The following is a 26,686-nucleotide window of genomic DNA, read 5'->3' on the forward strand; positions in this document are numbered from 1 at the left end:
CTGCAAAGAGTCATCTCCTGCCTCTTAACCCTCAGTGGCCTTGTGCCTGCACTCAGGATCATGCTGGGAAATCTGTGGAAAAGTGGCCACGGCCAGACCACCATACTGAGCAGCAGCCTGCAGTCAGACTGGCTTACACTGCCCATGAAATCCCACCTGGGGCTTCCAATTTTCCACAAAAATGTCCGAGTTCTTTATGTATGTCTGCATATGGCTACATCTATACTACTCACCCCCAGCTTCTTCTGGGGACTTGCTCTTCCATAAAAATGCTGAGGAATTATAAAAAGAAATTTAGAGACAAATGCTTGTACAGGGTGCTCTCCTTCCATCTCTCAAATTAATTTTCCATCTTGCCCTTTGGATAAGCAGTACTTCTGTGGTAAGACCATTCTCTAGAGGATGAACTGGTTTGAACTTGAACTTCTCTTTTATTTTGAATATGGAATGAAGTCTTCAGTGGGCCAGGGAAAGCGAGTGATGATAGCTTTGTCCTGGGGGGATGAGTTCAGGCAGAGCGCTTGCCTTGCAGCCCATATGGTTGCCTTCACTGCTGGACTCACAGCTACTCTGAGAAGAGACCATGTGCCTCCTTAAGCTCCCTCTTCTTTCCCCCTCCAGCTAAAACTGAAAAGCCTTGAGGAAAATGCCACAAAGCCTCATCATAATTTCTCAGTGAAATAGGGCACTGCTTCTGGACAGACTTATAGTTAAATCTCTAGTTTCTCTGTTTGTCATGCAATTTAAGCACTAGCTTAAATAGTGAGGCTTGCACGTTTTGTGTAGCGCTAACTATGTGCATGGCTGTGTTTTGCAATAATAAATGATAGTTTCTGTTGGTTTATGACTGCTCTGTTCTTGCCTTTGAAGGAAGAGGAGTTAATTGGAGACTTCCTTTCCTTCCGGTTGAGGAGGCCCAGATTTCCAAAGCACTGCACCCATCACAATTATGTCCTCTCTAAGCTCTTTCAGAAACCCTCTGCGCTTAGTTCAGGCTCCACACAGCATCCTTCAAGGGAACAGCCATTCCGCCACTGACTTCAGGGGTCACACTCTTCCAGAGCTCTTCTGCGTATCTGGTCTTGCAATTCCCTACCACTGCCCCCTCCTGCCCTTGCTGCAGCTTCTCTTTGTCCCCTGCCCTTCCTTGGCTCACACCCAGCGCTGCGCAAAGAGCCCGGGCTCTGTGCACCGCATCCTTTTGAAGTGTGCCCACACTGCCTCTTTTCCTCAAGCCCACAGAGAGGTGGCTACACTCAGAAGCACAAACCTCTTGTGAAAACCCGCCCCGCCGTTTCTGACCACAGTGCACGCAGCAAGGAGGACTGCTGCCTTGTCAGCCAGCGGCACTGGTGTCAGCTCGGGGGGAATTCACCTTGCATTTGCTGCGTGGTTTCTGCAGGGGGACGGCTGCTGAGCAGCCCCTTTTCCGTGGCTAGCCACATGCTCTGTGTTGCTTTCCAGTTATTGCCCCCTAAGTCTGTGGGGAGTACACCCCACTGGAAGCAGAGCTTAGCGTGTTGTGGGTGGGGATTGCAGCGAGAGTGTTTGACTTCAGCCACATGCACTGACAGATGCAGCTATGCACGTTCCTCACAGCCCCGCCACCCTGCCTGGGGCAACTAAGGCTTCAACAGCCTCAGAAATTATGGGGGAACAAAAATACTCATTCCTTTGTGCTGCTGGTTTTCTGGGATGGCTATTGGCAAGTCAGACGCACACAAGGGCACAGGCCAAGTTCAGAGCCTTGTCCTGCAAGTTACTCTTTCCTGCTTGCGGGAGGTTTTGAATTCACTCAGGTGAGGGAGGGGAAATAGAGGCAGGGAGAAGATAAAGCTGGGACAGACGTAGAGGGGAAGGGAGAAGAGCTGAGAGCTGCTGCTTCCCTGTATGGTGACCAACCGCTGCTGCTGGTGACCACCGCTTCTTAGGTCTGCTCCCATGCTATGGGTAAATGTCTTATCGCAAATCCCCAAAGTCCTGGGATAGGCATGGATGGCTGCGTGAAAGCATCTGTCACGGAAAATGTGTGCCCAGGCTGCTTTCCCTGGTGTCGGCAGTGCTGTGGGAGCACGATCTGTCTGCCAGCCGGGAGCAGCAATGTTGCGTTGCATTTGTCCTGACAGGGAAACTTCTTAGAGGGGTTTGATCATCGTGAAGCCGTTTCAGAAAACTGACAGCGTTTGCTAATGCTGAGCTCACGCAACCATGCGAGTCATGAGTCACGTTGTGCGCTGGTCTCATTTTTGTGCAGCATGTCAAATCAATTGGGGAGAATAAACGCCAGGGCCTGCTTAAGGAAGAGCTGCTATATTATTTTTCTTACTCAGATGTTTTTTCTCCCTTTTATCTCTCCATTTTCTTAGGTGTGCGGTGACTTTCCTATTTAAGGCTGATAGCTCTTTCAAAACAGAGCCTTACCCAGTTGGGGTGTGCCAAGGGTTACTCACAGGGGATGCTTGGGTCATTCCTGCCTGAGCACTCAGATATCCCAGAGCAATAGCAGACGCAGGTGGGGGAATGGTTCACATTTCTGTGCGCAAGGCCAAGCTCTGAAGTGTTTCCCCTTCGCTGCCCAAGCAAGACTCTCAAGGAATGCAAGGAAAATTCTCCCTGAATTAAAAACAAGTCAGCCAGGCCTGTGGGATTTTGCAGCCAGAGATTAAGCCCTCTTTCTATAGCTTCCTCACCAGAAGCGATGAAAAGCAGCCCAGGCTGATCTGTATTAGTCCTGCATGGAAACACGAAAGGCTTAGCAAGTAAAACATTCCCAGACTCGGTGCTGAGCTGAAGTACAGACCCTGCTCCACTTTGCTTGGAAACTTCTGTGTCTCTGCCCTACTGTCCCCCAGGAAACTGCATGATTTCACAGGCAGGCTCAGAGCTCTCTCTGGAAGGTGTTGGTAGCGTGAGAGAAACGCGAATGAAAACTCAGTGAGCACCCAGCCACAAGTCCCCATCCCTAGGAACAGCTGAGCAGACTAAAGAAGAGATGCCTGAGTATCTCCTCTGGTTTTGTCAGAGACAGGCAACAAAACATCAGGGCTCAAGAGAAATAGTTTTCAGCTGTGGAAAAGGCAGGCAAGCAAAGGTCTTCAAGGGGCAGGAACACACTGCTGGCAAAAGCTGGGTACCCACACATTTGCATTTTCTTTCTTCCAGGAACTTCAGAGAAATCCTTATTTGATTGTGGATGGAGTTAGCAGATTTGATATCATGCAAGGAGAAATAGGTAAGGTCATTTTTCTGTTTTGGAAAAGATTGACACAAAGCGATACCTTGTGATTGCTTTGCTATGTTCTGAGTGCTTGGTGGGAAGATGTGGACCATGGGTAGCTGCAGTAAACAATTAGTGCAGGTCAATCCAGACTCACGCAAGTTCACACACAACTTATTGCAGGTATTTAACAGGATTCCCAAATGCGGCAGGTCTAATCCCTGTTACTCATATACAGCACCTGCTCTCTGTATATAAGGACAAGCATAGAAAGGGAGGTCCAACTGAGATCAGGCAGATGCTTCAAGTACAGGGTCAAACACAGTTCTGGGGTAAGTAGGCACAGCTCCAACATCTGTCAGACTGAATTTTGTATTCATCCTGCCTCCATCTGGTGACTCTCAGTGTTTTCTTTACTATGGATATTTCTGTCCATCTTCTCTGATACTTACCTAGACATGTGTCTGCACCCTGTACTGCTTCCACCTTTTTCTCCTGGCCCATAACCATGCTTGTGTTTGGGAGTGGCTCTGCTCCCATATAGAAAGAAATGTCTTCCCATTTCTCACCCCACTGAGAGGTCTGAAGATTTCCTAAACAATGTTCTAGACTGCAAGTCTCAATATGACCACAAAAGACAGGAAGAGCATAAAAGTAGAAAAGGATCGCTGGGTGGCATCAGGGTTCCCAGAGGCCATTGCTGGTGAATACTGGGTAGTGTTTCAGCATTTTGGGAGTGAGAAGGGAGACAGAAGAACATTCGTTTCAAAAGAAAGGAGATACTCAAGAACAAGCTAGTTCTTAGATGTCTTAGATGTTGAAGTCCACTCTCCTAAAGAGTTAGTTATGGTCCACAACAGTGAGTAACTGACTGAATGCACTGGATTCTTCCCTCCCTTGAGGTGGCTGCTGGATGCTGGCTGCCCTGGGCTCCCTGACACTGCAGAAGCAATTTTTGGAAAATGTTTTACCAAGGGACCAAGGATTCCAGGATGATTATGCTGGGATTTTTCATTTCCGGGTATGTATTCTCTGCTGTATTGGTACTGCTCGGGCTTGGCTGGTTGGATTATATAGGGGTGCAAACTGCAGTCCCAGATCTCGACATCCTTGAATGCTTTGGTTCTTCAGTGCTGATTCCCAGTTTAGAATTTTGCAGAAATTTTCTAATGGTTCCTTGTGCTCCAGGTGGTGCAATCATACTTCAGGGAATTTGAAGCCCATTTCTGAAAGGTATGACTCCAGAGGTACAGATACCAGCTGTTCAGATGGATTTGTGTACATATATGTTTTAGATGGCATTCTGGTGTCTGCTTTGATTTGGACAGTTTGTTATGGCTGTCAGCACACCTGTCTTCTTTATCTATTTGGACTCATTTTCTGTTTCCCTATATACTTCACCTTGCCCTTTTAGCTCGTGGAAATGGCTTGAAATTACAAATCGTTGGAGACAGATCAAAGGAACAGGCTTTTGATATTTTGAAAAGAGATTTGTTTCGGAGAGAGGAGCAAGGCTCTTTAGTAAGTCTTACTTTCTACCAACTCTTGAAATTCTCTGAATCTCCCAGGAGGGTGACTGGGATAGTAACTGGCAGGCCCTGCTTGTTTGTATCTGAGTTGACCAAATATCTTGCAGGATTAGAAACACTTGCAGTACCATTAAGCTCCAGAAGCTAAACTGTCTGTAGAGAGAATCAGTATATACTCGGCCATTCATCATCCCCCTTTTTTCACAAATCTGTTTTCTTATACACAGGTCGGTACCAAGCAAAGAGCTCTGGCAGTGAGACCTCTTTGACCTCCTGGAGCTCTCGTGGAGCAGCACGAGGAGGATTATCTCACGAGCAGTCTAAATTTTGCTCTGTTCCTTTGCTTCTCGGAATACCAGATGTTTCTGTCTTGGCCTATTTCCAGCACGCAGAGGTGCACTGTATGAGATAAACCAGCTGAAGGGACACCAGACTGCTTAAAACACATTAAAAGGATGCAAGCTAGATTGTCTTTCATGAGAGCTTTGAAAAGATTAGTTAGGAGCAATCCTTAAATCTTAAGCAGTATAAATACCTTACAGTATTTGAAAATGTTTTCCCTGTCATCTCTTCTGCAAATCAATGCAACTGTTTCTGGCTTTCCTTGAGCAATAAACCCCTGAGAAAGCTACTCTGAATGAAAATGGTTCTTGGCAATGCCTTTCAATTATTCCATCAAAGATATTTTACTGCCATCCACAGGCTAAGCCACCAGTCCTCAGTTCAGTGAAGAATCGCAAACAAGGCATATCATATGCTAATATAAAAATTTTAGCTTATAACTTTTTTTCACCTTTTGGGATCTGCAGCACGTTGCCTCTCAGGAATACAAAGGGCTTCTCCAGTCTTCCTACACAACACTGGCTGTTTGGCTGCAAGAGTTAAGGGCGTTAAGCACTTTATCAGCTGTGGTTAAGATGGGTGATGTTTTTATCTAGGGAATACTTACAGTGACATTATTTCACCAGGAATTAAGTTAGTCCCGTGTTTGTATAGGAATCACTTTCTCTGCCGCAGAAACTCTGATGCCTGTGAGGCAGGGTGTGCCACGCGCTGCGAGAGTGAGCAGCAGCAGCTCAGCCTGGGGAAAAACCAGGAATATTCTGCAGGGACTACAGGGGGTTATGGCACAGTGCATCAACTCAAAACAGGGGCGATCTGCCCTGGGCGTTAAAGTCCCTGCTTTCAGGAAGAAACTGATGAAATCTTTAAAGGCCATAAGTGGCCAAGAGCTCAGTTTCAGGACACATCCAAAAGACGCCTTTTAACACCATGCAAAAGAGAGTGGTTGAAAGGCATGGGATTTTCACTTCACTCACTTCCAGAACTGGATTTTTCCAAGATCCCTGTCAAGGGAGAGGAGAAAAGGAGGCAAAATAGCCACGTAGTATTCCCCCTCCGACCAGCAGCACCCTAGGCATGTTGTTGTCATCTTGCAACTGTTCCTTTCTTTTTCGTCCTCTTCTAAGCCCAGGAAAATAAAGTCCTGATTTAAAAGGCTCACCACAAATGTGGAAACAAAGAACTTCCCTCTTTGCAGCCTGCCTGAATAGGGATTCTTTGTTTCATTTACTGTCACATTCCCAGCTGCAGTACTTTAAATCCCAAGGGTATAAAGAAATTTCATGAAGGCAGACTCTCAAGCCAAAAAGTGAAGACATTGGCCCTCTCTGAAGGCATATGGGAGAATGGCTTCTCCTGTACCACTCTTGCACTCTCAGAGCATCCTAGGACTTTCCATGAGGTTTCTCATTCCCATTGTGGCTTTTCCTGTCCTTGTGAGCTCAGATGAGACCACAATCTGAAAGTCTGCAGCAGTCAGGACAAAGCAGCTCTCTTTATCCAGCTGAAGAAAAATACAGTGCTGCATTCAGAAGGCCTCCAAGCTTGAGCTCCCTACCAAAGATGGCCAAGGAACTTGGCTTTTGGAAAAATGTCACTCAGTGGGTTTGGACTGCATTAATCCCCATAGACAGTTCCATATTGTTCTCTGTGTTTACCTGTTGTGTTTGCACATGAAGCACCATGGGGAGATGTGGCTGGATGTCATACCTTTTCTCCGTACAGACCTGCTGCCAGGTGTTGACTGGTGACAGGCAGGCACATCAAGTGACTGAAACGACAGCTCCTTTCAGACTGTCCTTTTGCCTGTCTCTCTTTTGGGCAGAGGACAGCCAGTGGCATGCTTTTCCTCCAACCCCATCCTGCCAAAGTCAAGCAGAAGGCTCAAACCACTCCTGGAGCTCAGTTCAGAGAGTCCAACCCTGCCACCTCCTGCCACCACTGATGTCGGAAGTGAGAGGCTGGAGTGAGGCAGAACCTAAGTAGGATCAAACTTTCTTTCAGCTTAGCAGACTGTAAGCTGCTTTGCTGCTGGGCAGATCTGGTCTTGTGCTTTTCTAACAGAACAGCTCATTTTGGGGTTTTTCATTGACCAAAGCTGTTGAAATAAAATTGTGCTAGACTAAATCTATTGCTGGCATACTTCCACTGGAGTCTTTAGCATTACTGCAAATAAGAGCTTGGCCTCTTATGATTGCGAATCATGCTAAGCTACATTAATCTGCTAATGACTCTGGAAATGGCTCCTTTAGTTCATCCCCACAGATCTCTCTCCCGATCTTCTCCCTTGAAAGGTTTCATCAGCTGGATCAGCTGGAGAAACACCTGCTCTGTCCACATGCTGGAGAGACTGCCTGCATTCTCCTCATCTATCAAGGAGATGGATAACACCTCAAAACAGTCTTTAGTCACTACACTGTCCCTGTCCATGACAGCACGTCGGAGTCTTAATTGAAACACAGAGGAAAGAAAATCTAGAGACTGGATTTTGACAGAGGCTGTCTGGCCAAGAGCTGTGCTGCAGGGGAAAATCCAAGTGCAGCTGAGGAGCGAGGCTCACTGAAGCATCTGCGTGATTGTTCTTTATCATCTTGAATGCTTGCTATTGCCCAATCGTATTAGCATATTTCCCATGTTGAATCTTTCCTCCCACTGACTGCAGGACTATTTATATTCCCAAATGACTTCCCCCACCACTGGGAAATCCAGCCACTTGGTAGCTTGTTTAACAATGTGGACCGTTAGCCTGAAGCAGTTCAGGAGAGAACTTGCACATACCCATGCTTTAGGTGAATTCCTGTGCTATTTCAGGAGGCTGTTGCTTGGCATGAATATTAGGTCTTAAAAGAGGCTCATTCTTTTTTTCTCTCTTCTGTTTTTTTTCTTTTTCTTTTTCTTTTTTTTTTTTTTTAATTTCCAGTTCTGGCAATATGGAGACTGGGTGGATGTAGTGATAGATGACAAGCTGCCATTCCTAAATGGAAGATACCTGTCTGTACACCCTCGAACGTCAAATGAATTCTGGCCGTCCTTGCTGGAAAAAGCATATGCCAAGTAAATACACCTGGTCTATTCTTCCACCCAGTGCTGAATGCTTTCTAAGAGTGGTTTCACCCTCTGCTTTACGCAAAGCACCCAGGGAAAAATTCAGGCTAACAGCTGTGTGTGTTGTGCTGCACTTATGTAAGGAACTGTGGCTGCATGCAAACACAGGGCCAATATAACCTGGAGATGTTCGTCTCGGGCTGAAGACCTAAATGTATCCGGCCCAACTCTGGGATGTTAATGCCTGAGAAGTAAAATGAACAGGGCAATGGCTGGTGATACAAAGAGGGCTGGGCATCTCACTACTTCAAGCAAACTTCTTTGCTTCTGTTTTCCTTTCATGTCTTCCTCTGTTTAAAACTGCAGACTCTAAGCAAGGATTACCTCTGTTTACAGTCACTAATCAGAGATCATGCAGATATTTGGAGCAGGCAATGAGAAGAAGCATGACTGAAGAACATGGCCAGGCACAATACATGCACTCCTGTGAGTCTCTGGTCAGCTCTCACTTCACACAGAGAGCTCTGACTCTTGGCTGAGGTCCCCAGAGTACTGCAGGGTTAATAATGATTAATAAAGAGATAATAATTTTTAAAAATCCTCTGAGGAGTGAAGGGATCAGAATATGGTTCCTTAGCGTCCGTAACACTGCCCATTATTACATGTGCTGAAGGGTTAGTATGGAAATGGTATGGAAATTCCTGTGCTAGGGGTAGTATGAAGGGCTGGAACTTGGTGCACATGCCCTACATCAAGCTGGTGTAACATTTGCAATGCAGTAAAGAGGAGCTGAAGAAGACAGTTAATTATATTGGCTGATTTGGTCAGGAATAAGCAAATGTTAAAGCAGCATCTGAGCAACTTAGGAATAAGATGCATTTTGCCCTGAGATATCTCAGAAAAGTTGACTCAGGATTCAGTATCAATTTGCTGCATAAGATTTTAATTACAAAGCAAACCAAACCTCTATTAAATTAAAGTTGCAAACTATGGTGTTTATGAGATTTCCATTTGAGAAGTTTTTCCCCAGTGCCCATGACAAATTCTTTTCATCAGTGTAGGACAAGGACAACCCTTCAAAATACAATTAGCTGCAGACTTCTATTTGATTACATGCATTAAATACAGTGTGTATGGTGGGGTTTAACAGCATGCTCTACCTGCTCTAAGTACGGCATGTTCCAGCTTATTTGCTGTCTCAATAAAAAGCAGACGATAAAAACAACAAGGACTGTGTTGGCAATATTAAATTATCATCCTGTTACTGCACTCTAGAAGAGTGAATTGGGAACAGTGCTGAAAACTTGTTTCTGTCTTGCCTTGGAAGCATGGTTAAATACCTTCATCTCTCTGTTCTTCCTATTTCTCGCTTGCAAAAGGGATACTGGCAATTTTTGTGAAGACTCATGACAAAGTATGATGTAGAAACTAACAGTTCAGCTCCATTTGAGCTGAAACATCCATTTGAACTAGTCACCCTTGGCTTCCGTCCTGTTCAGAAGAAGGAAACTGGATACTTTAAGATGAGATGCAGCTCATCTCCCTAAAATGTCTGCACTGGCATGAGATGCACCTTATTATTGTCCATTGTCTGTAAATGACTCTAGACAGCTGCCTCAGATGTGAGTGAATACACAGGGAAAAGTCCCTCTTTGCCTCATTCATTCCACAGGTCATGTGTTGTGTCTGGCCATGTATTTCAATCACGTTTCCTTTCATTACCTGGCCCAAATGTCTACACACCCCAGGCTCAGTGCCTCAATGCACATGTCCATTTTGGAAACTATCACTGTACATTGTTTATTAAAACACAGTGTAAGGACTAATTAACTTTTCCCCTCCCCCAGGTTACGGGGCTCCTACCAGAACTTGCATGGAGGCTACCTTTCTGATGCTTTAGTAGACCTCACAGGTGGAGTCCAAGTGCAGTTTTCATTGAAGGACCCCTCTCCTGATCTGGAGGAGATACTGAAAGCAGCTGTCAAATCGCAGTGTCTGATGGGGTGTAGCACCTCAGGCCAGGTGAGTCACAGGGCCAGGAGCGTGCCTTTCTTGGTTTACCATGTTTGCATAAAGGTTACTCTTTGGAGTCAAAAAGGAAGTCCATAATCACTCTGTGTAATAGTTACAGCTTATGGATGTCTGGAGAGATCTTGGCAGCAGAAAGTAGATAAGGTTATACAGTAAGTAATGTAAAGGCTTTTGGGTAGATGTAGATGGATTGGTCTGTCAGAGAGGGGTCTGTGGCTTCTCTCCTGGCTAATTCCACTGCGACAGTGGTATACTCTTGCAGCAGGACTGATTTTGGCCTCATAGCTTTGTGATCAATTCTAGCAAGGCTAAAATGCACCTCTCTTCGGCGAGAGGATGCTATTATTGCATTGTGATTTGCAGGCTACTGATATGAATGCTGGGAAGTTGCAAAAGGCTTTGTGATGCTCAGCAAGTGTCTTGCTAAAAAGCTGCCAAGGCTTCCCTTGCAGCATGTAAGGGAAGACTGCAAAGTGTGTGGTGTTGCTCCTGTAGTGCCTGGTTCATCAGGACACAAAGCTCAGCTGTTGCAAACAAGCCAAGGACTAGCTCAGGCGGCTGATGCTGGGCTGCGGGTGGCAGGGAAATTCTGGATCTTTAATTCTCCCAGTGACCTAGTCCAGGTCATTCTGCAGTTGCAGCAGCTCTGTACCATTGAAGAACTTGCAAATATGTGAAGCCCTGTAGTTTTGTTAAATTTACTGGTCTACTTACGGCTGCAGTGGGAACAACAGTCACATGCCTCTGGAGCCACTATATCTGAGATACTGCTGCAGTCAAAACCAAGTCTCTCTTTCTGCCATACCAAATGATAGTTCAGGGAGTTGATGGCCATACTTTTGCAGTGTGGCAGAGAGCTAAAAGCTGTGCTTTCTCCCTTCTGCAGCTGAGGAGGAACACAGAGCTGAGGAATGGGATTGTACAGGGTCATGCCTACACTGTCACAGGAGCTGTGAAGGTAAGATCGAGGACTTGTTTCCTGCCTGGTGATCTTGTACTGGTGATCCACTACAGGGCAGTGACACTGCTGTTGCATTCAGAGTAATTTTAATTAGCTTCATGTTTAGGAGGGATTGTTGAAAACACATAGTTCAAATTCCAGGAGATGGAAGGATTCTGGCACAATGGGAATCCTATCATTTTTTCTAATGGAAAAATGCAGCTTAAATTCACTTTTGTTTTGGGACACTTCAACAGCAAATACAGCCTTTCTGGGGATTTTCATTCCATGCTGACTCTTAAAAAATTCACTTTTCTGTTTCAAATGGGAATAGAAGCACTGGCTGAAATTCTGGGATTTGTCATATGATGCAAATCTACATTTGTTCAGCTCAGTCACAAGCTGCCAAAAATCACTGTGTGAACAGTAAGTAACTCGCTGGTTCAAGAACAGCATTTCTCCATCTTTTAAAGCTGGTCTACTCATGCAGAACTTCTCCTGGCTAGATAGTAATATTGCTGATCTGAAAACAGGGCCAATTTATCACACAGATCAAAAGAAATGAAGGATTTTTTACAACCAGAAGTCAGAACATGGCTTACCCTAGTAAGCTGTAGTGCACACAGGGAGTGTTAACAGTAAGCAAGGCCAAGAAGGAAACCAAACAATGGCTATGCTATCAAGCAAGACAGCTGCACACATTTTAATCTAGGAACTTAAAGTGCTTTGGAAAGGGGACGTTGTTTTCCCTAAGCTATTTTCTCCCTTCTCCCCCTCTCTTTAATGGTTTCCTGTATGAGCCTGGCTTTGGTTTATAGCCCCTCATGCCATGGCATGGTTGGTGCCATCATCATAGTCAGTGTGCTGCTTCTCGGAGGATGCTTGCTTGCAGCCAAGAGGCTCCGAAATGGAAGGATGGGGGTTGCCAAGCTGCAGAGAAGTTCCCAGCTGGGTCTCTCCAAGACAGGGGTGGAAGGATCCCGAATCCTGTTGGAGAGGAAGCAGGCTGTTTCAGCTCCCTGCTGCTCAAGATGTGTGCAGAGAGGAGAAACATTCCTTACCCCACCTTACAGGAGTGCCAAGGCATCCAGTGGGGTGTCCTGTGGGGAAATAACTTGAGGCTGGCCAGGGGCTGGGCCTTTGCCTGGGAAGAGACTGCCATAGCTTTTGTTTCCAGCACTGCCTGTGTGCATAAGGACAGCCAGAAACAAAAAGGTTTGCTTCTCCTTTCCACTTGCACCATTTCAGCTTCACTGGTGAAAGTGAGTTGCTTCTGGCTTAAAGCAGTGACAGCAAGAGGAGAAAAGCACCAAAATCCAGCTGTTGGAAACCACAATACTGTAGATCTAGAGACATAGATTCTGTTTATCATCAACATCTCTTTGTGCTGACTGTCGACATTCACTCCAGGCAGTCTGGTGGCCTGGTTCCTCAAAGTTTCTGCCTTTGCTGACTCACAGCATCAGATGTGCAGGACTAGGCACTGGACTTTTCCAAGGCCATTGAAGTCATGCGATGTGACAGAAATGCTGCTGCTTCCCTCTGTGTCAGTTATTCACTGTCCTTGGGAAAGCAAAATGGGCGCAGTTTTCTCCCACACATTGTTCCTTTACAATACAGTAAAAGGCTGATTTTTAGCTGCAGTCAAATGAGATCAGAAGTTAAACCAGGCCTCCAAGGTATAGAAAAAGATCCATTTTACTACCCATCTCTTCACTGAATATCACAATAGTGAAAAGGTGTGACTGAGTTTATTTTTCTTTCCTCTTTACAGATACGCTACAAGAATGGCTGGAAACATATCATCAGGATCTGGAATCCATGGGGCCATGGGGAGTGGAAGGGGCCCTGGAGTGATGAGTATGGTCTTAAAGCTTTAATCTCATAAGGAGAATCCCTCTTTTATAGGCTTATTGTGAAGGACGTCTGCCTTGCACCCATTATAATGAAGCAGACATTTCTAAATCAATTAATTATAAGCATTATTTCCATCTGCAAAGCAACTGCCCACAGAAATCCAATCCAGGGAAAACTAATGCAGCATTGGTTTTATACGTGATCCTCATTAGGCCTAGCTCAGGTATCCCTTTTTGTCTATATGTACATTTTTCCCAGTGAGTAATTCCAGATAACTCATGGATGAAAGAGTTGTTATTACCTGGAGTAAGCTCTGGCCGTGCCCCTAGACACCATCTGGCTGCTTCTATTGAATTCTCCTGCAGCAATTGTGCATCCACCTTCCTGCTCCTTCTTCCCCTCCCATGAGTCTGAATCTGGGAAGAGGATGGTTAGCAGAGTCCATGAGTGTAGGGCAGTATTTTTATGCAGTATTGAACACAGAGAAACAAAAAGGGTCCTTGGTTATTGCAAAGGCAAAGTGCCGCTGGATGGCTTGAACTGATCTTTTGGATCCTGCACGCAGCTTTGGAGATGCAAGGACCACTTTGCTGCTGTGTGTATAAGCTAGCTTCTCTTTCCTGAGGAAAGGAATGATACCGAGAAAGACTGCAACAGTGTTTTGTATATAAATAGATGTGAGTTTTCCTGCTGGAATTGCATCAGTATTGTCCTGACTAGAAAGATGTTCAGGTGTCACTCTTATGTGATTTAATAGCATCCCACCTCTCCCTGTTGCTAGGAACACTCGTAACTTCTCTGCTGAGAAAAGTCAGGCTAGCATGTTGCGTCTGGATGGGTGTGCGGGTGGTGCAGACATGTTTAAGGCTGGGATAATAGCTATCTGCTCAGACAGCATCCTCCCATTTTTTGGAAGGGTGAACTATAATCCTAACTATAATTGAAATGTCAGTAGAGCGCATTCACAGGTAAGCTGCATAAATCAATACATTATTGATTCATGCTCTGTTTATTTATCTTACACTCTGCAGAAAGTACAATTATCACTTAATTATAAACATGCTGCTTGGAAACAACACATTTGACTGGCTAATGTGCCCTCTACACGTCAATGTAGTATCAGCACTTCAGAGTGCTCTGCCTCGGTACCTCACTAACCTCTCCAGCATGGGGACAGGTGACCGGGGCTTGGAGAGCAGAGGCAGGATTCCCCATCCCAGGGTGGGCAACTCAGACAGGCACAGCAAAGGCGCAGAGCTCTGTTTGCTGGCCTTGGCCATGAAGGTATCGAGCACAGCCTGTTCCCAACGTGCAGTTTGCTCACCCCTCCTGATCCCTCATGACTTGACGGGCTAGTTAGAGGAATGGGCTGGCCAGAGAGATGGAAAATTGTGCCTCACATCTGCTGCTTGATTTGTTCCTGTTTGCAGCTCTCCTCAGTGGGACCATGTTGAGCCTAAATTCAGAGAAGCCCTCCTCAGAAATAAGGATGACGGAGAATTCTGGTATCTCCTTATCGATCCTTCTGTCTACCAGGTTTTCTCTTTGCGTTCATTATGAAAAAAAGAGTCATTTAGGCAGTTCTCTGCTCTTAGTGATAGCTCAAGGCACCCTGTGTTAGCTCTGTGCAAACAGCAAATTGGAGGTTGTCCTGACCCCATGGTTTCAGAGGAAACAAGACCTGGAGAAATGGAGCTGGCCAAGATTAAGTAACAAGCTGGTGAAAAAAATGAAAAGTGAGAGAAGTAAAAATCCAGATCCCTGAGACCTAGACATTTTGTCACACTGCTCTTCCCCATAAAGCGCCAAGCTTGAACCTTGGACTGGCTGGTGCTCAGAGGGGACAGGTGGCTGAGCAGGTCATAGAGCTTGTGCACTTGACTGCCCTGCAGGTGCTTGTGGTTTTTCACTGCCCTGATTACTCTCAGATCGTTTAGCCACGTGTGAGCCATCCTTTAGAAAAGCTATTATTATTCAGAAAGTGCACACTTGCCCCTGAGGCTCTGAGGAAAGCAGGGGAACAGCAGGCTGGTCTGAGATAGACACTCCAGGCTTGAGCAAAGCATGGGTGTGGGGCAGGACACTGCAGAGGGACAAACCAAGGTGCAGTGGCAGAGATGTGCTGGAGATAGCAGGGCTCCACCTAGGTACTACTGAACATGCCCTGTAATTTCCCTGGGGCTTTAGGTGCGGTTAGGGCAGCTCAAGTGCATTGAGAGCTGACCTCTTCTGCAAGGTATCAGCCAGCTCAGCCACAGCTTGCAGTGCTCTCTGTAATCCCTCTTTAAAGACATGGGGGGTGAACGTGAGTACCTGACTGGTGTCTCAAACGGAAAGGTGAGATTTTCTCCTTCTCTGCAGGATGTCTTGTGAAAACTTCCAGGAGCAGTTTTCCTGGCTGTATATATGTAATAGCACCCCAACGTTTCTGGACTTTGGAGATCAACACTGCACAACATGGTCTGTGGACAGGCACATCAACCTGTGGAGTCCAGTCCTTGCCACAGGCAGGAACAACTATTCCCCAGGTAATAAATGCTCACTGCAGTCACCCAGTCCTCTCCTCCTCTCCACTAGTGCTTACAGTGAAATATTCACTCTAAGCATTGAACTGCAGAAATATTGATTGCCAGTTGTTAATGCCTGCCCTTTCCCATTACAGCACCTATCAGCTAAAGAGGCAGAAACAAAGCAGCAGCACTGGCTGATGAGTTAAAACAGGGCACTTGTGATTTAGAAACCCTAAACTCTTTAAATCAAAATGTGCTTGTCTATCTTCTTTCAGCCAGTTGCAGTAGGTGTTACTGGGACCCCATCAGAAAGTCTGGTCTGGCAAGTATGTGGCTGGTTTTACAGAGCAAGAAATACTCTGAAAGTAAATGGATATGAAATGAAAGAATTGTGCTACAAAGCTCTATTTTTGAAGGTAGAAAGGCCTTTGAGCAGATAAGACCATTGGTTTTACTGCCTGTGCAAGGACTCTTCTGGCATTGCGAGCTCTGATTATTAGTAGTATTTTTAATTTTTTTTATCTTATCTTACCTTTCTTTTCTACAGCTGCATCACTATTTGGGCTCTGTGTTTCTAATCTAAGATGGTAGCATGTGGTCAATGAAGGAGCTTCTTTTTTCTGCAACGCTGATCCCTGACTTAGCAGCAAACAGGTTTTGGCTTACAGGTTTCAGCCTCCTCCTCATAAGCTTGATCACCATGTCTGGTGATCAAGGGGTGACAATAAAGCAACGCCTGTGCCACTGCACACCACGGGCACTGAGACTGAGTGAGGAGGTGCAGGGGCTGAACTGAGAGTGTGTAGGCAGAGCCATTTTCCTTGGAGCTGTGTTTGGCCACTGGCCCTCTAGTAGAGTTTCTGTCCAGGTGCAATTTTGGGCTAAATTGCAGCTTTTGAGGACACCCAACACAGCTACGTGGCTTAAAGTCTAGACTGATTCAAGCAGATGCCTCCATCTCAGTCCTTTTTCCCCAGTTTGGGCATTTTACAGCAGTAAAATTCAGATTCTTATCAGGGATGCTTCCTGTTAACCAAAACCTTGGTCAAGAAGAAGCCTTTTCCCTCTGGTGCTCAACACTCTGTCTTGCCCATCACAAACACTAACAGGAAGGAAGGGGAGGATAGCTTTGCATCATTTTGTCTTTTTCTTTTATGTGCTTATGATCTCCAAGCCACAGTCCTTTTCAGCTCAGCCACTGGGTCAGGCAGCTGATTGAAAATCACTGCCTTTCTGCCTCAGGGAAAGTGTGCTGTGTAGGTGAAGCAGAGGTAGGGGGGTTGAGAAATCTGCATGACTTCCATGACTTTGCCAGAGATTTCTAGAATGATTAATGAGCAATTAGTTTAACTCCAGATGCCTCAACTCCTACAGGTAATGTAGAGACTACAGTGCTCTGTTGTATTGAAAGCATCTTGGAGCAGTAACTACCTATTCCTCTGGGTCCATATAAGGTGGATCTTACACAATAGTCTACTACTGTGGCATCTATGTGGCTACTATTAAACTATTAACACTTTCTCAGCAGGTGCAGTTTCAACGAACCCTCAGTATTTCTTCGAAGTGCCATATTATGACCCCCAAGCCTATAATGTATTAATTTCGCTCATGCAAAAACATGCTAAGGATATGCAGGGTGCAAAAAACCTGAAGATTGGCTTTTCGATCACCATGGTAAGCACAATCAGGTATCATGCGGGCACTGTTGTTTTCTGTGTGGCTTATTATACCTGTACATGGAAATGAAAGACTGAATTGCCTTTTGGGCTGTAAAAGGAGAGCAGTCAGTATTTGGAATGAACTTCTCAATGCCTTCTGTCTTAGAACATCACATGAAAAGTAGAGTTAGGCAGGCTTCATTTCCTTTATTCATGTCTTAAGAGAGGAAAGGTTGAACTTTCAGTTCTGTAGCATCCCAAAACAGGCCTGGGAAACCCAGGGGGTCCATAGATTACAAGATATGCCAGGGCAATATCCTCTGTGCCCAACACACTGGTGACACGCTTTGCTGGCCCAGCACAAGGCATGACAGCCAGAACTAACCACAGCGCTTGAGCAGTACTCCAGGTCTAGTAGGGAACAGAATGGCTTCTTGTTCCCCAAAATGGGCCTGTCTTAGTCATCTCCCCTTTTCTATCACAGAAATGCCATGTAAAACCCATTTGCAAAATATATGGAAGGCTTTGCTCAAGACCAGTGCAGAGGCAATTCACTCAGATCTCTGGGACCTCCACCACAATTTCCCTGTTGTTTTGGGTTTTTTTTCTTGGTGACTGTCCAGGGAGTTGCCATCTCAAGGGCAGTTATTACCAGAGCATTACCAGGCCTACGGAAAGTGCAATTGCTAGTGTGGATGGATGTTAGCCTTTTCCAAAGCGTTTTTGTTGTTAGGCTGAGGAGGGTAGGAGGGAGTTGTTCTTAACCTGAAGAACAAAAGGAAGCAGAGACTGGTATGACCCTACCTTCACATTCTCCTGATCACTGGAGAGCTTTGCTCTAGTCCCAGACTTTGAATAATTGATGCCATAAGTCTAACAGCTCCTCATAAAGGAAGAGCATGGCTTAGCTCATAAAAAAACAGTGTCTGAGAAATAAAAGATGTAATAAAAAGATCATCTCTCCAGCAAGTGGAACTCACTATCCCTATGCAAGGAGATCCTCTGCCTGGTGCAGATATCAGCCCTGCAGGGCTCCATGGGCCAGCTGTGCCACTCGGAAGGAGCTGCTGCTCCTGGTAAACGGGGAACTCGCTGCTTCCAGCATCCTCATCAGCTGTCCCCCAACAGCCAGCAGACCTGGAGGTCCCTGCATGCTCTTGCACGATGCGTGCCCACCTTGATTAGTTACCCATTTTGACAGAAAGGACCCTCAGTGGGAGGTGATGGCATAGGTCTTGGGTCCCTTGAAAAGAGGTTGTTTAATCAGGAAGTAGACTAGAGGACAGATTTGCTCTATTCTTGCTTTATATTTAAAATTTCTTTCTTCCCCTCCAGTTGATGCTCAGGTGTCTTCATTTAGTTTTTCCTCTCTCTTGGTATATTCCCAAGGATGGATGAAATGCAATGAGACATAGCCTCTGAGGGCTGTCAATCCATGGCTCACCTAAAGCTCAGTTTGGGCTTCTCATCCCAGATGATCTCCTATGCAGGAGCTGAAGGACAAGGCCAGAACAGGCCATTGCTAGGGGCACCAGATTACCGTGGAGCACCTGGTCAATGAGGGAAAGGGGACTGTCATGCTGCTCTGTCACACCATAGCTTTTAGTAATGTAATGTTATTGGTACAAATCCACACAGCAGATTATACAGAAAATATTCCTCCATGAACGCAGCCTAAGTATTTTAATACGAGAGCTGGTCTACCAGCTGCTCACAGCCAGCCTAGTGTCCTGCCCTGGTAGCAGCAAAAGCCAAGTCCAGGAGCTAAAACCAGGGTAGGTGTACAGTTGGTTTATTTCCCAGCATCTAACCTCAGTGCCTGAGGGCAATCAGAGGCGGCACCTTTGTGTAAAAGTTTACAAGGGTTTTTCTTTGTGCAAGGAGAGTGCCATTGCTAAGATTCGTGTGGCCTCACTCTTCCTCCCTCAACTGCTTTCACTGCCGTTATTCATTAGCAGCATCATTCGCTGTTCAGTACCTTTTGAGATGTGTCAAATTGTTGCTGTGAAGTAAAAAGGGTATTATCCCTTGGCAGGATGAGAGGGGAATGCAGTGCAGGCAAGGATGCAAACCAGAATGGACATATCTGATAGCTCTAGGAAGCCTTTGATTAAATATAAACGTGGAGCACTAATACATGGCTGTGAGGGAAGTTTAATGTTCTGTGATAGAGCTGAGCAATGTATAGAGGCTGATTCTTATCTCACGCCGGTTTTGACTCCATTGAGATATTAATCTGCTTCTGCTTTTTACCGGAAGAAACGTGGAATGAGACCCAAAAGTAAAAAAAGGATTACACCATTTATTTCTTTGCAGCACTGCCCATTTCTATCTGTTCAAGATCTGACCCATGATACTTGGCAGTCTACATACCTCCCAGCCGTCTGTAACAGTAGTCATCTTTTTTTTTTCTCCCAAAATAGCAGTTTTATGTTATTTTCTCCCAAAGGCATGGCTCATAAATAACTCTGCCACGCTGTATAACCATTCTAAATGGAATTTATACACACTGATGTATTTTGGGGAATATGTTTAGTAAGGGGTTTTTATTATGCTATCTTTACATGTCATCATAGTAATAGCTGTTGCATTATATTTGTTTCATCTCAGCAAAAATACTGGAATAACAGAAGAAAGATCAGAATATTCTGTTTTCTTGTGACACTTGCTGGAAGGTCTGGGTTGTGATGCTTGAAGCACTATCATCTGGGTGGGATGCTTAGTGAGCTCTCTGACCACTCTGAGTCACACTAGATCTCAGGGAAGTTTTAGTAAGAGTATTCAGCCTTGATTCCTTCATGAACTCCAGTCTGCTTAATGGTAATTGAAGTTCTCTTCAAATCCACTTACATTCATTTTGCCTTCTGTTTCTTTCAAATCTTCCACCCTTGTGCATTTTTGATGTGTCCTTGAACAAAGTCTGTCACCTGGATGGGCTTTTCATGCTACTGGGGAGGTTAAGGCGTGTTAGATGCAGTGTATATTTAGAGAGCTGTGGGAATGTAAGGTTGCTGTGGGTGCACTTGCTGATTTATTTTGGTTCCTGACATGGAGGGGAGATAGCCAGCTACATTTTTCTTTCAGAACTCCAAAATTCTGAAACAAAGTTTTCTTCTGACTCGAGACGTGACCAACTACTTTATCTTGAGCCCAGGAACCTATGCTGTCATTCCTGCTACAACAGAGGACCAAGAATTCGAATTTCTCTTACGAATTTTCGTGAGGAATCAAGACTACAAAGAGTAAGATGATACGTACTCCTTCCAGTGTGCCAGGATTTAACAATTTAATGTCAAGATAACTAATGTGGCAATTTGCTTTTAACATACTCTGGAAGTGTGTTGGGAAGACACAGCCGAGTGTTAAGCACCATGTTAAGGGGGATCAGATGCATAGGGGTGACCACTGCAGAACAGGGCAATAGCTCATCTGCAGCCACCAAGGGTCTCAGCTTTGGTACAGAGAGCCACACAAGTGAGCAATAATTGTAAGATATGCCTCCCTCAATTATGGGGAAATCTCTCTTTAGTGAAAGGAGGACTGAGAGCTTGTTTTTCTTAACAGCTGTTATTAGTTTCTTACGTTGTGCTGGCTGGTTGCCAGACGGATCAGGTCCCATTCTGCTCAGAGTGGGACCTAGAGAAGCAAAGAGCAGTGAAAGGCCTTGATCCTTTCACCCAGCCATCTCATAGTCAGGCTGGCAGGGCTCCCTGTGGGTATGAGAGGGCCTTGAAGATAAGTTTAGTGGAAAAAATGGTATGGTTCATGCAAAGGCAGCTATTATCACATTTTCACATCAATATCTGGGTGTGCTCTACATAAAGAGCAAGCCACAGCATTCAGCCTTACCAACTGACGTTCAAGCATCAGACGTGCAATGGCTTTCCTTCAGCAGGATTTATAGTGGAGGTGATTGCAGCTCTTACCTCATAGGCCCGTATCTTAATAATGAGATTGCTTTCTAGGCTTTGGCCCCTGGCAAAAATAGCCCAGAACTGACTAAGGCAAATCCTTAGTTATGGAAAACAAACATGAAAACAAACAGGGCTCTGGGCTGGACTGCCTTCAGCATGATAACTCATGCACAAGGCGGCTCAGCCTTGGGAGGTAGGTCTTTCCAGGAGAGCCTGTGACCCTCACACACCTTCCAAGCGTGGGGATCCCCTTCCTGTGGGTCTCTCACCTATATAATAGCATGGATGCTATAAAAATAACATCTAGCTTGCCTAATTTCTCCACCAAAAGCAAAGCTCAAGTATTGAGTGTTGCTACTAAGCGAGTCTCAGAAGGAATGGTGACCCCAGCTCAATTTCAGGCTGTCTGCAGACATTTAAAAGATGTTACCTTTTAATAGCCCAGATGCTATTTTTATTTCTGACTATCAAACTAGGCAAAGAGAAAGCAGGTGAAAATTTCATGTGGCTCAAGGCAGGGCAGCCCTGTCTTCTGTGTGGTGAGGTTAGTCCTGGCATGTTCAGAGTGAGACAAGTTACCCTTTCTCTGCTGCTGGTGCCAGCAGGGCCAGCTTGGGGAAGGCAGTGGCCCCAGAGCAGCCAGAGACTCAGACCTGCTCATGTCTGCTTGCACAGAGAGACCCAGGAATGGTGCAACAGGCTTGACTGAACTGGGACAGGCTGGGAGGTGTGGATGCTGGGTCTTGTGGGGCTGCAGGCTGGGTGAGTGCTCCTGCTGGTGCCTGCCTTCTGCCACATCTGCAAATCAATGCTCTGACAAGGCCCGTTCTCCCCCAGTTTGACTCTTGTAACTCTTTTCTAGGAACTCAAACTCCCCGCCCAGCCCAGTGCTGCCAATGGTAAGAGTCTGTGAAAACTGATGTAGATGCTGGTGGTGGTGAATGGTTCCCAGGGAGCTGACCGTTCTGTAGCCACATCTACAGACCCCTTCCTTCCCTACATACCAGAGACCAGTCTACTCTCGTCTCCTTTCACCACCCAGTACCTGTTCCGGAGTTCAACTCTGGCACCCTGCGACCTTGCTGGGAGAGCAGGTGACCAGCCTGGGGTGCCTCTCTGGAGAGACAGGAGTGACAATAAAGCCCTTCCTCTTCATATATGACTCTTTCAGAGCCTGATTTTTGAAGGAAACAAATCTTACACAGTCCCTCTGTCAGCCTGTCCATCTGTCCTTTTCGCCTCGCCACCTTTAAGGCTTTGACCAACCAAATATAGTTGGGGGGAGAGCATTTCAAAGATATTAAATTCTTGCAATGTCTGCAAAATGGGTAGGTATCTAGGGAGGAGAGAGGGGGAAACTTTGATGAAAAGTCACAGCTTGAGTTTGACCTCTTTTAAAAAGACCTCACACCTGAGAGCAGGGTCATACATGCCTTCCCCATGGGAATGGCTTCATTTAAGTGCTTGGACCCTATAAAGCACAGGAGTCCATAGCGGTGAGGCTCAAAGCAGATTTCTTCTGATTTCCATCAGGATATCTTTACAGATGTAAGGGAAATTACACTTCAGAACTGGTTGCGCCTCTAGTTCAACCCACATCTCAGCCTGTCTAGCCCAGCTGCCATCTCTTGCTGGACTTCCTCGCTGTGAACTGTGCAAATTGCCAGAGCTGGTCCAGTCTATGCTGCTGTCTCACCAGTTGCTTGCAAAACTGTGCTGCTGAGAGGCTGTTTTTTTAGCAGTGCAAACTCAATGCAGGTCTTTGAAGCCAAAGGTGTAAAGCTGCTTCAGGAGAACAGAAAACAGAGCCCTTTCCTTGTGATTCATTTTCCAGCCTGCAATTAAGCCCCATTAGAGGAGTAGTGTAAATGGTGGCTTATTATCTCTTTCCACTGACAAGCTGTCAGTTTACTTGGCTGTTGTCATTAGCCAATGTTTTGACTTTGATGAATTATGGTACCCACATTTTCTGCTCTTGTTCAGGTATTTGAGCTTCACTGGTGTGAATTATCTTGCACAGAGCGGAAGGTATTAGGGCTTAGGCTTAGGTTTTTGGGGGAAACTTTATAATGTTAAGGATAGTTCCCCTTAGTGCCTGGTGGATCTCCCCACTGGAGGGCTGAAAAAAAGCATTTAACCGTTGAATTGCAATTGCTCAGGTACAGTCAAGCCTTGGGATTGAGAAGGTACGAGAGAAAGGAAAAGTAAACTCCTGCTCTGTTTTCTTGGTTCACATGAGTCTTCACATGCGCTAAACCAGTGGTTTCAACCAAGGGCCATCAATAAGGATCAGGCTTTGTACCTCTATACTCATGTATTGACCTGCTGGACTCCACCCTGGATGTGTTCTGTTGTCTTCCTCCGGCCCTGAGCTGCTCCTTCTCGGTTGTACTAGGTGATAACATCCAAACTATGCTTCTTCCTTCATTGCAGTAGTTCTTTCTAGCTCCCAGTCCACTTTACTTTCGGGGTGTTAAGACTGTACAGTACAGCCTGTACCATACATTCCCTGCCCTCTCTAAAGTGCTGTTTGGATCCGCAGACTTCTGCTTCCAGTTGTTTTGTAACTGAATTATTTATGTGTGTACTTTGTCTTTGATCCAGGATGTGCCAAGACAGAACCAGGACAGCTCCTATAAGGCTGTCTTCCTAAGATACGCTAAGCAGGTATCCTATCTAAAACACCTTGCTGAAAAATAAATAAAAAAGGCATGTGGACTTGCAAAAAAAACAAAAAAAACCCTCCCATGTCGATACAAATCCATTTAGAAAAATGTTTTTTGGAAATGTAGCTCCATCCTCAAGTGGATACCCTGAAAACAGTATTGATTGACCTGCCAAAACCCCCAGAAAAATGGGACATTCAGCTGGGACAGATTGGCTAGCCCCATATATCAGAGGAGGATTGGAGAGTTGTGGTTGTGCTGGTGATGGGCTTGCATGTGTACTTTTTTTTTTGGTGGGGTGGGGTGGTGTTAGTTTATTTACTGAAAGCAATTATAAAGCCTTGGGTATTCCCCCCTCTCATCAGCATCATTTTCCATTTGCCTTCGCGGCATTTGGAAACCAGACATCAGTCAGCGTTTGAGTAATTGATTCCTGCTCTTTCAGAGCCAAACTCTGTGTGTTCACAGGAGGTGCTTTTAATGGTTTAATAAACTGTTATAAAGAACTCCTCGACTTATTCAAGAGGAAAAAAAAAAATCACTGCCCAAAGTCTTTGCACAATGGACCTCTTGCAGTTAATAGTTATATCAATGCGTGAAGGTGAAAATGAACACTACGCTGAATGCTCTGGGAGTGTCTCGGGAGGGAGGCAGTCAGGTTCACTGATGGGTTGGGCGGCTCGAGAGAAGCAGGCAGCAGTGCCTGTGCTCCCAGCCCGCTCACCCAGCTGCCTGCTGTGCCTGCCCATTGGCAACTCCCCAGCTGCTAGGGGCTGGTGAAGTCAGCAAGTGTTCCCATCACTGCTGGAAATACCCCACAGTGACGGGGACTGCCTGTAACTCCCCTGCAGACTCTTGTAGGAAAGGACAAAGAGTGGCCCAGCAGCGTGGAGGGCTTTGTTATGCTCCCGTGGGGGTGCTGCTGCTCCTCTGATATAAGCAGAGGTCCTTCTGGGTTGCCACAATGCGTGAGTAAAGAATTTTGGGGCAAAAGTGACACAGGAGAAAACTTTATGCTCACAGACCTCTCTTTGCATTTTATCCTGCATTAGGGCTCAGCTATTGATGCCTCGCAGCTGCAACAACTCCTTAATGAAGTGATCCTGCAAGGTAAAGCTTTTACAACCAGCTAATGTTGGTGGTGCTTCCCTATCCTTAGTCTAGTGTAAATTAGACAGAGGATTTAGCCGTGTCCTGATGATCCTCAAAAAATCCTCAGTGTGCCCTACTGCACTATTGGATCTTGAAGAATGAGAAGTGCCTCCACCAGGGTTCCTTTGGAACGGTTTGGTTTTATTTATTTTTTTTTTAAATCAAAGTAATGTTCACGTGAAGAAGGTGACACAACCCAGACCAGCTGCTAACAGGCTCTTTAATGCATGGCCATCAGCAAAGCTGTGCATCTGTTTAACAGCCAAATTTCACCTTCCCCTCCCAGTTCTGCTGTGGGATAGCCTCTGCTCTGCAGACCTACCCTGCCCTATGCTGTCCTTCTTCTGGATGTCCCTGCAGCCCCCATGAGCACCCCTGCCTGCTCTGTGCCCCACCGCTTGCAGCAGGAACTCAGTCCCTGGCTGGGCTGCACCAGTGAGCGCCCCAGGGAGCTGTGCCTCCCACTCTCCTCACTGTCACCCAATTTCTCCCAGTTCAGCCCTGGCCTGCATCGCTGCTCTGCAGAGGCCTCAAGCTGGCTTTCAGCATTTCCCAGCCTTCTTAACCTGCCCACCTTGAAAATAGCAGGAGACAGGCACAGCTGAAGGGCTTGAACCAATTCAGCCATGCACAAGGCTCAAAGTGCTCCTAGGACTCATTAATTCAGCATAAATGGCCTTTCTTGTCACTGTCATTTCCCTTATCCTTATTTCAAGAGGGAAGAGTTCCATCAGGGCAGGTAGGTGGGCAGAGACTGTGCAGAGCAGCTACCTGTGAGCCCAAACAGGGCACCTGTCCTTAGGGAAGGGAGCAATAGAGTTGTCTGAGACATGTCAGACTCCCTCAGTGGACCTCAGCCTGGTATGTAGCCCTTGCTGCTCTTTGAGACCCTGAGCTAGATCTGGGGCTAGTTAGCTACGTGAGCCTTCAGACCGGTGTCCTCCTTCCCTCCGAACGGTGACCTAGGGCTTCTGTCACCCCACTCGCTCTCACCGATTCCTTCTGACAATCCTTGCAGACGAAATGACCAGCCTGGGAGGAAGATTCAGCTTCGATTCATGCAGAGGCATTTTATCTCTGATGGATGTATCCTTTCAGCAGAAGCAATAAACTTCCCTGGTGCTGCCCATCCTTGCCTTGAGTTATGGCTGAGCTGAGTGTCCCAGTGTGAGAACCTGCAAGTAAATATTAGCCACAGTCCTCAATAAATAACTGTCCCAGAGTCTGTGCAGGACTTTGCCATGCATGCCCTGGCTCTGGTGTGTCTGCTGAAAGGTGAGGGTCAACCTTCTGCTACCAGCTAACTCTTTGCTCTCATTTTCACCTCTGCAGGGCCCAAGGCAGAGCCCGAAGCGAGGCTGCACAGAGCTCAGGCATAACTCGGCTCTTCCATCATGGCTGCAACCACGCTGGCCTGTGATGGCAGCTCGAGCAGCCTGCTAGCACCACCAGCAAAGCTACTGTTAGGGGGAGAAGCACTGTCATCACCGAATCACAGGCACTTGCCTGGCAGGCTATTCATCCTTTCCAGTGTACCTTCCCTATTTAGATGGATCATGCAGTCTTTTTACTGTTAACAAGAGACAACACTGGAAATACATTGCTGGCCATTGTAGAACAAGAGGGCTCCTTGATGAAAACATAAATTCTCTCCCGTGTGTTTTCTCCCCCTTGCTTGCTCGCTGTCTCTTTTCTTCCATGCTTTGAAATAACTTTGAGACATTTTCAGACCTTTACAAACTGCCAGGGAATGAATAAAAATGACCAGAAGTCCCTCTCTCTTTCCTGTACTATCCATCTAGCCAGGGAAAGAGACTTTTTGCCC

The 26,686-nt window shown here is 46.0% G+C and overlaps 1 protein-coding gene across 1 annotated transcript in view; it reads left to right on the plus strand.

Moving 5' to 3' along the window:
- CAPN13 (calpain 13) overlaps positions 1 to 26,686 on the plus strand; it is a 46,423-nt gene that overhangs the window by 8,124 nt on the left and 11,613 nt on the right. The window contains exons 3-16 of the mRNA XM_072858438.1: positions 3,163 to 3,232; positions 4,120 to 4,238; positions 8,009 to 8,142; positions 9,981 to 10,155; positions 11,051 to 11,122; positions 12,879 to 12,964; positions 14,392 to 14,466; positions 15,323 to 15,489; positions 17,000 to 17,145; positions 20,214 to 20,371; positions 21,906 to 21,942; positions 23,648 to 23,710; positions 24,762 to 24,819; positions 25,880 to 25,947. Of these exons, the coding sequence (XP_072714539.1) occupies positions 3,163 to 3,232; positions 4,120 to 4,238; positions 8,009 to 8,142; positions 9,981 to 10,155; positions 11,051 to 11,122; positions 12,879 to 12,964; positions 14,392 to 14,466; positions 15,323 to 15,489; positions 17,000 to 17,145; positions 20,214 to 20,371; positions 21,906 to 21,942; positions 23,648 to 23,710; positions 24,762 to 24,819; positions 25,880 to 25,947 (1,428 nt within the window). The remainder of the gene's footprint in view (positions 1 to 3,162; positions 3,233 to 4,119; positions 4,239 to 8,008; positions 8,143 to 9,980; positions 10,156 to 11,050; positions 11,123 to 12,878; positions 12,965 to 14,391; positions 14,467 to 15,322; positions 15,490 to 16,999; positions 17,146 to 20,213; positions 20,372 to 21,905; positions 21,943 to 23,647; positions 23,711 to 24,761; positions 24,820 to 25,879; positions 25,948 to 26,686) is intronic.

Source organism: Ciconia boyciana, chromosome 3 (assembly GCF_034638445.1).
Source record: "Ciconia boyciana chromosome 3, ASM3463844v1, whole genome shotgun sequence".
Classification (NCBI taxonomy): Eukaryota; Metazoa; Chordata; class Aves; order Ciconiiformes; family Ciconiidae; genus Ciconia; species Ciconia boyciana.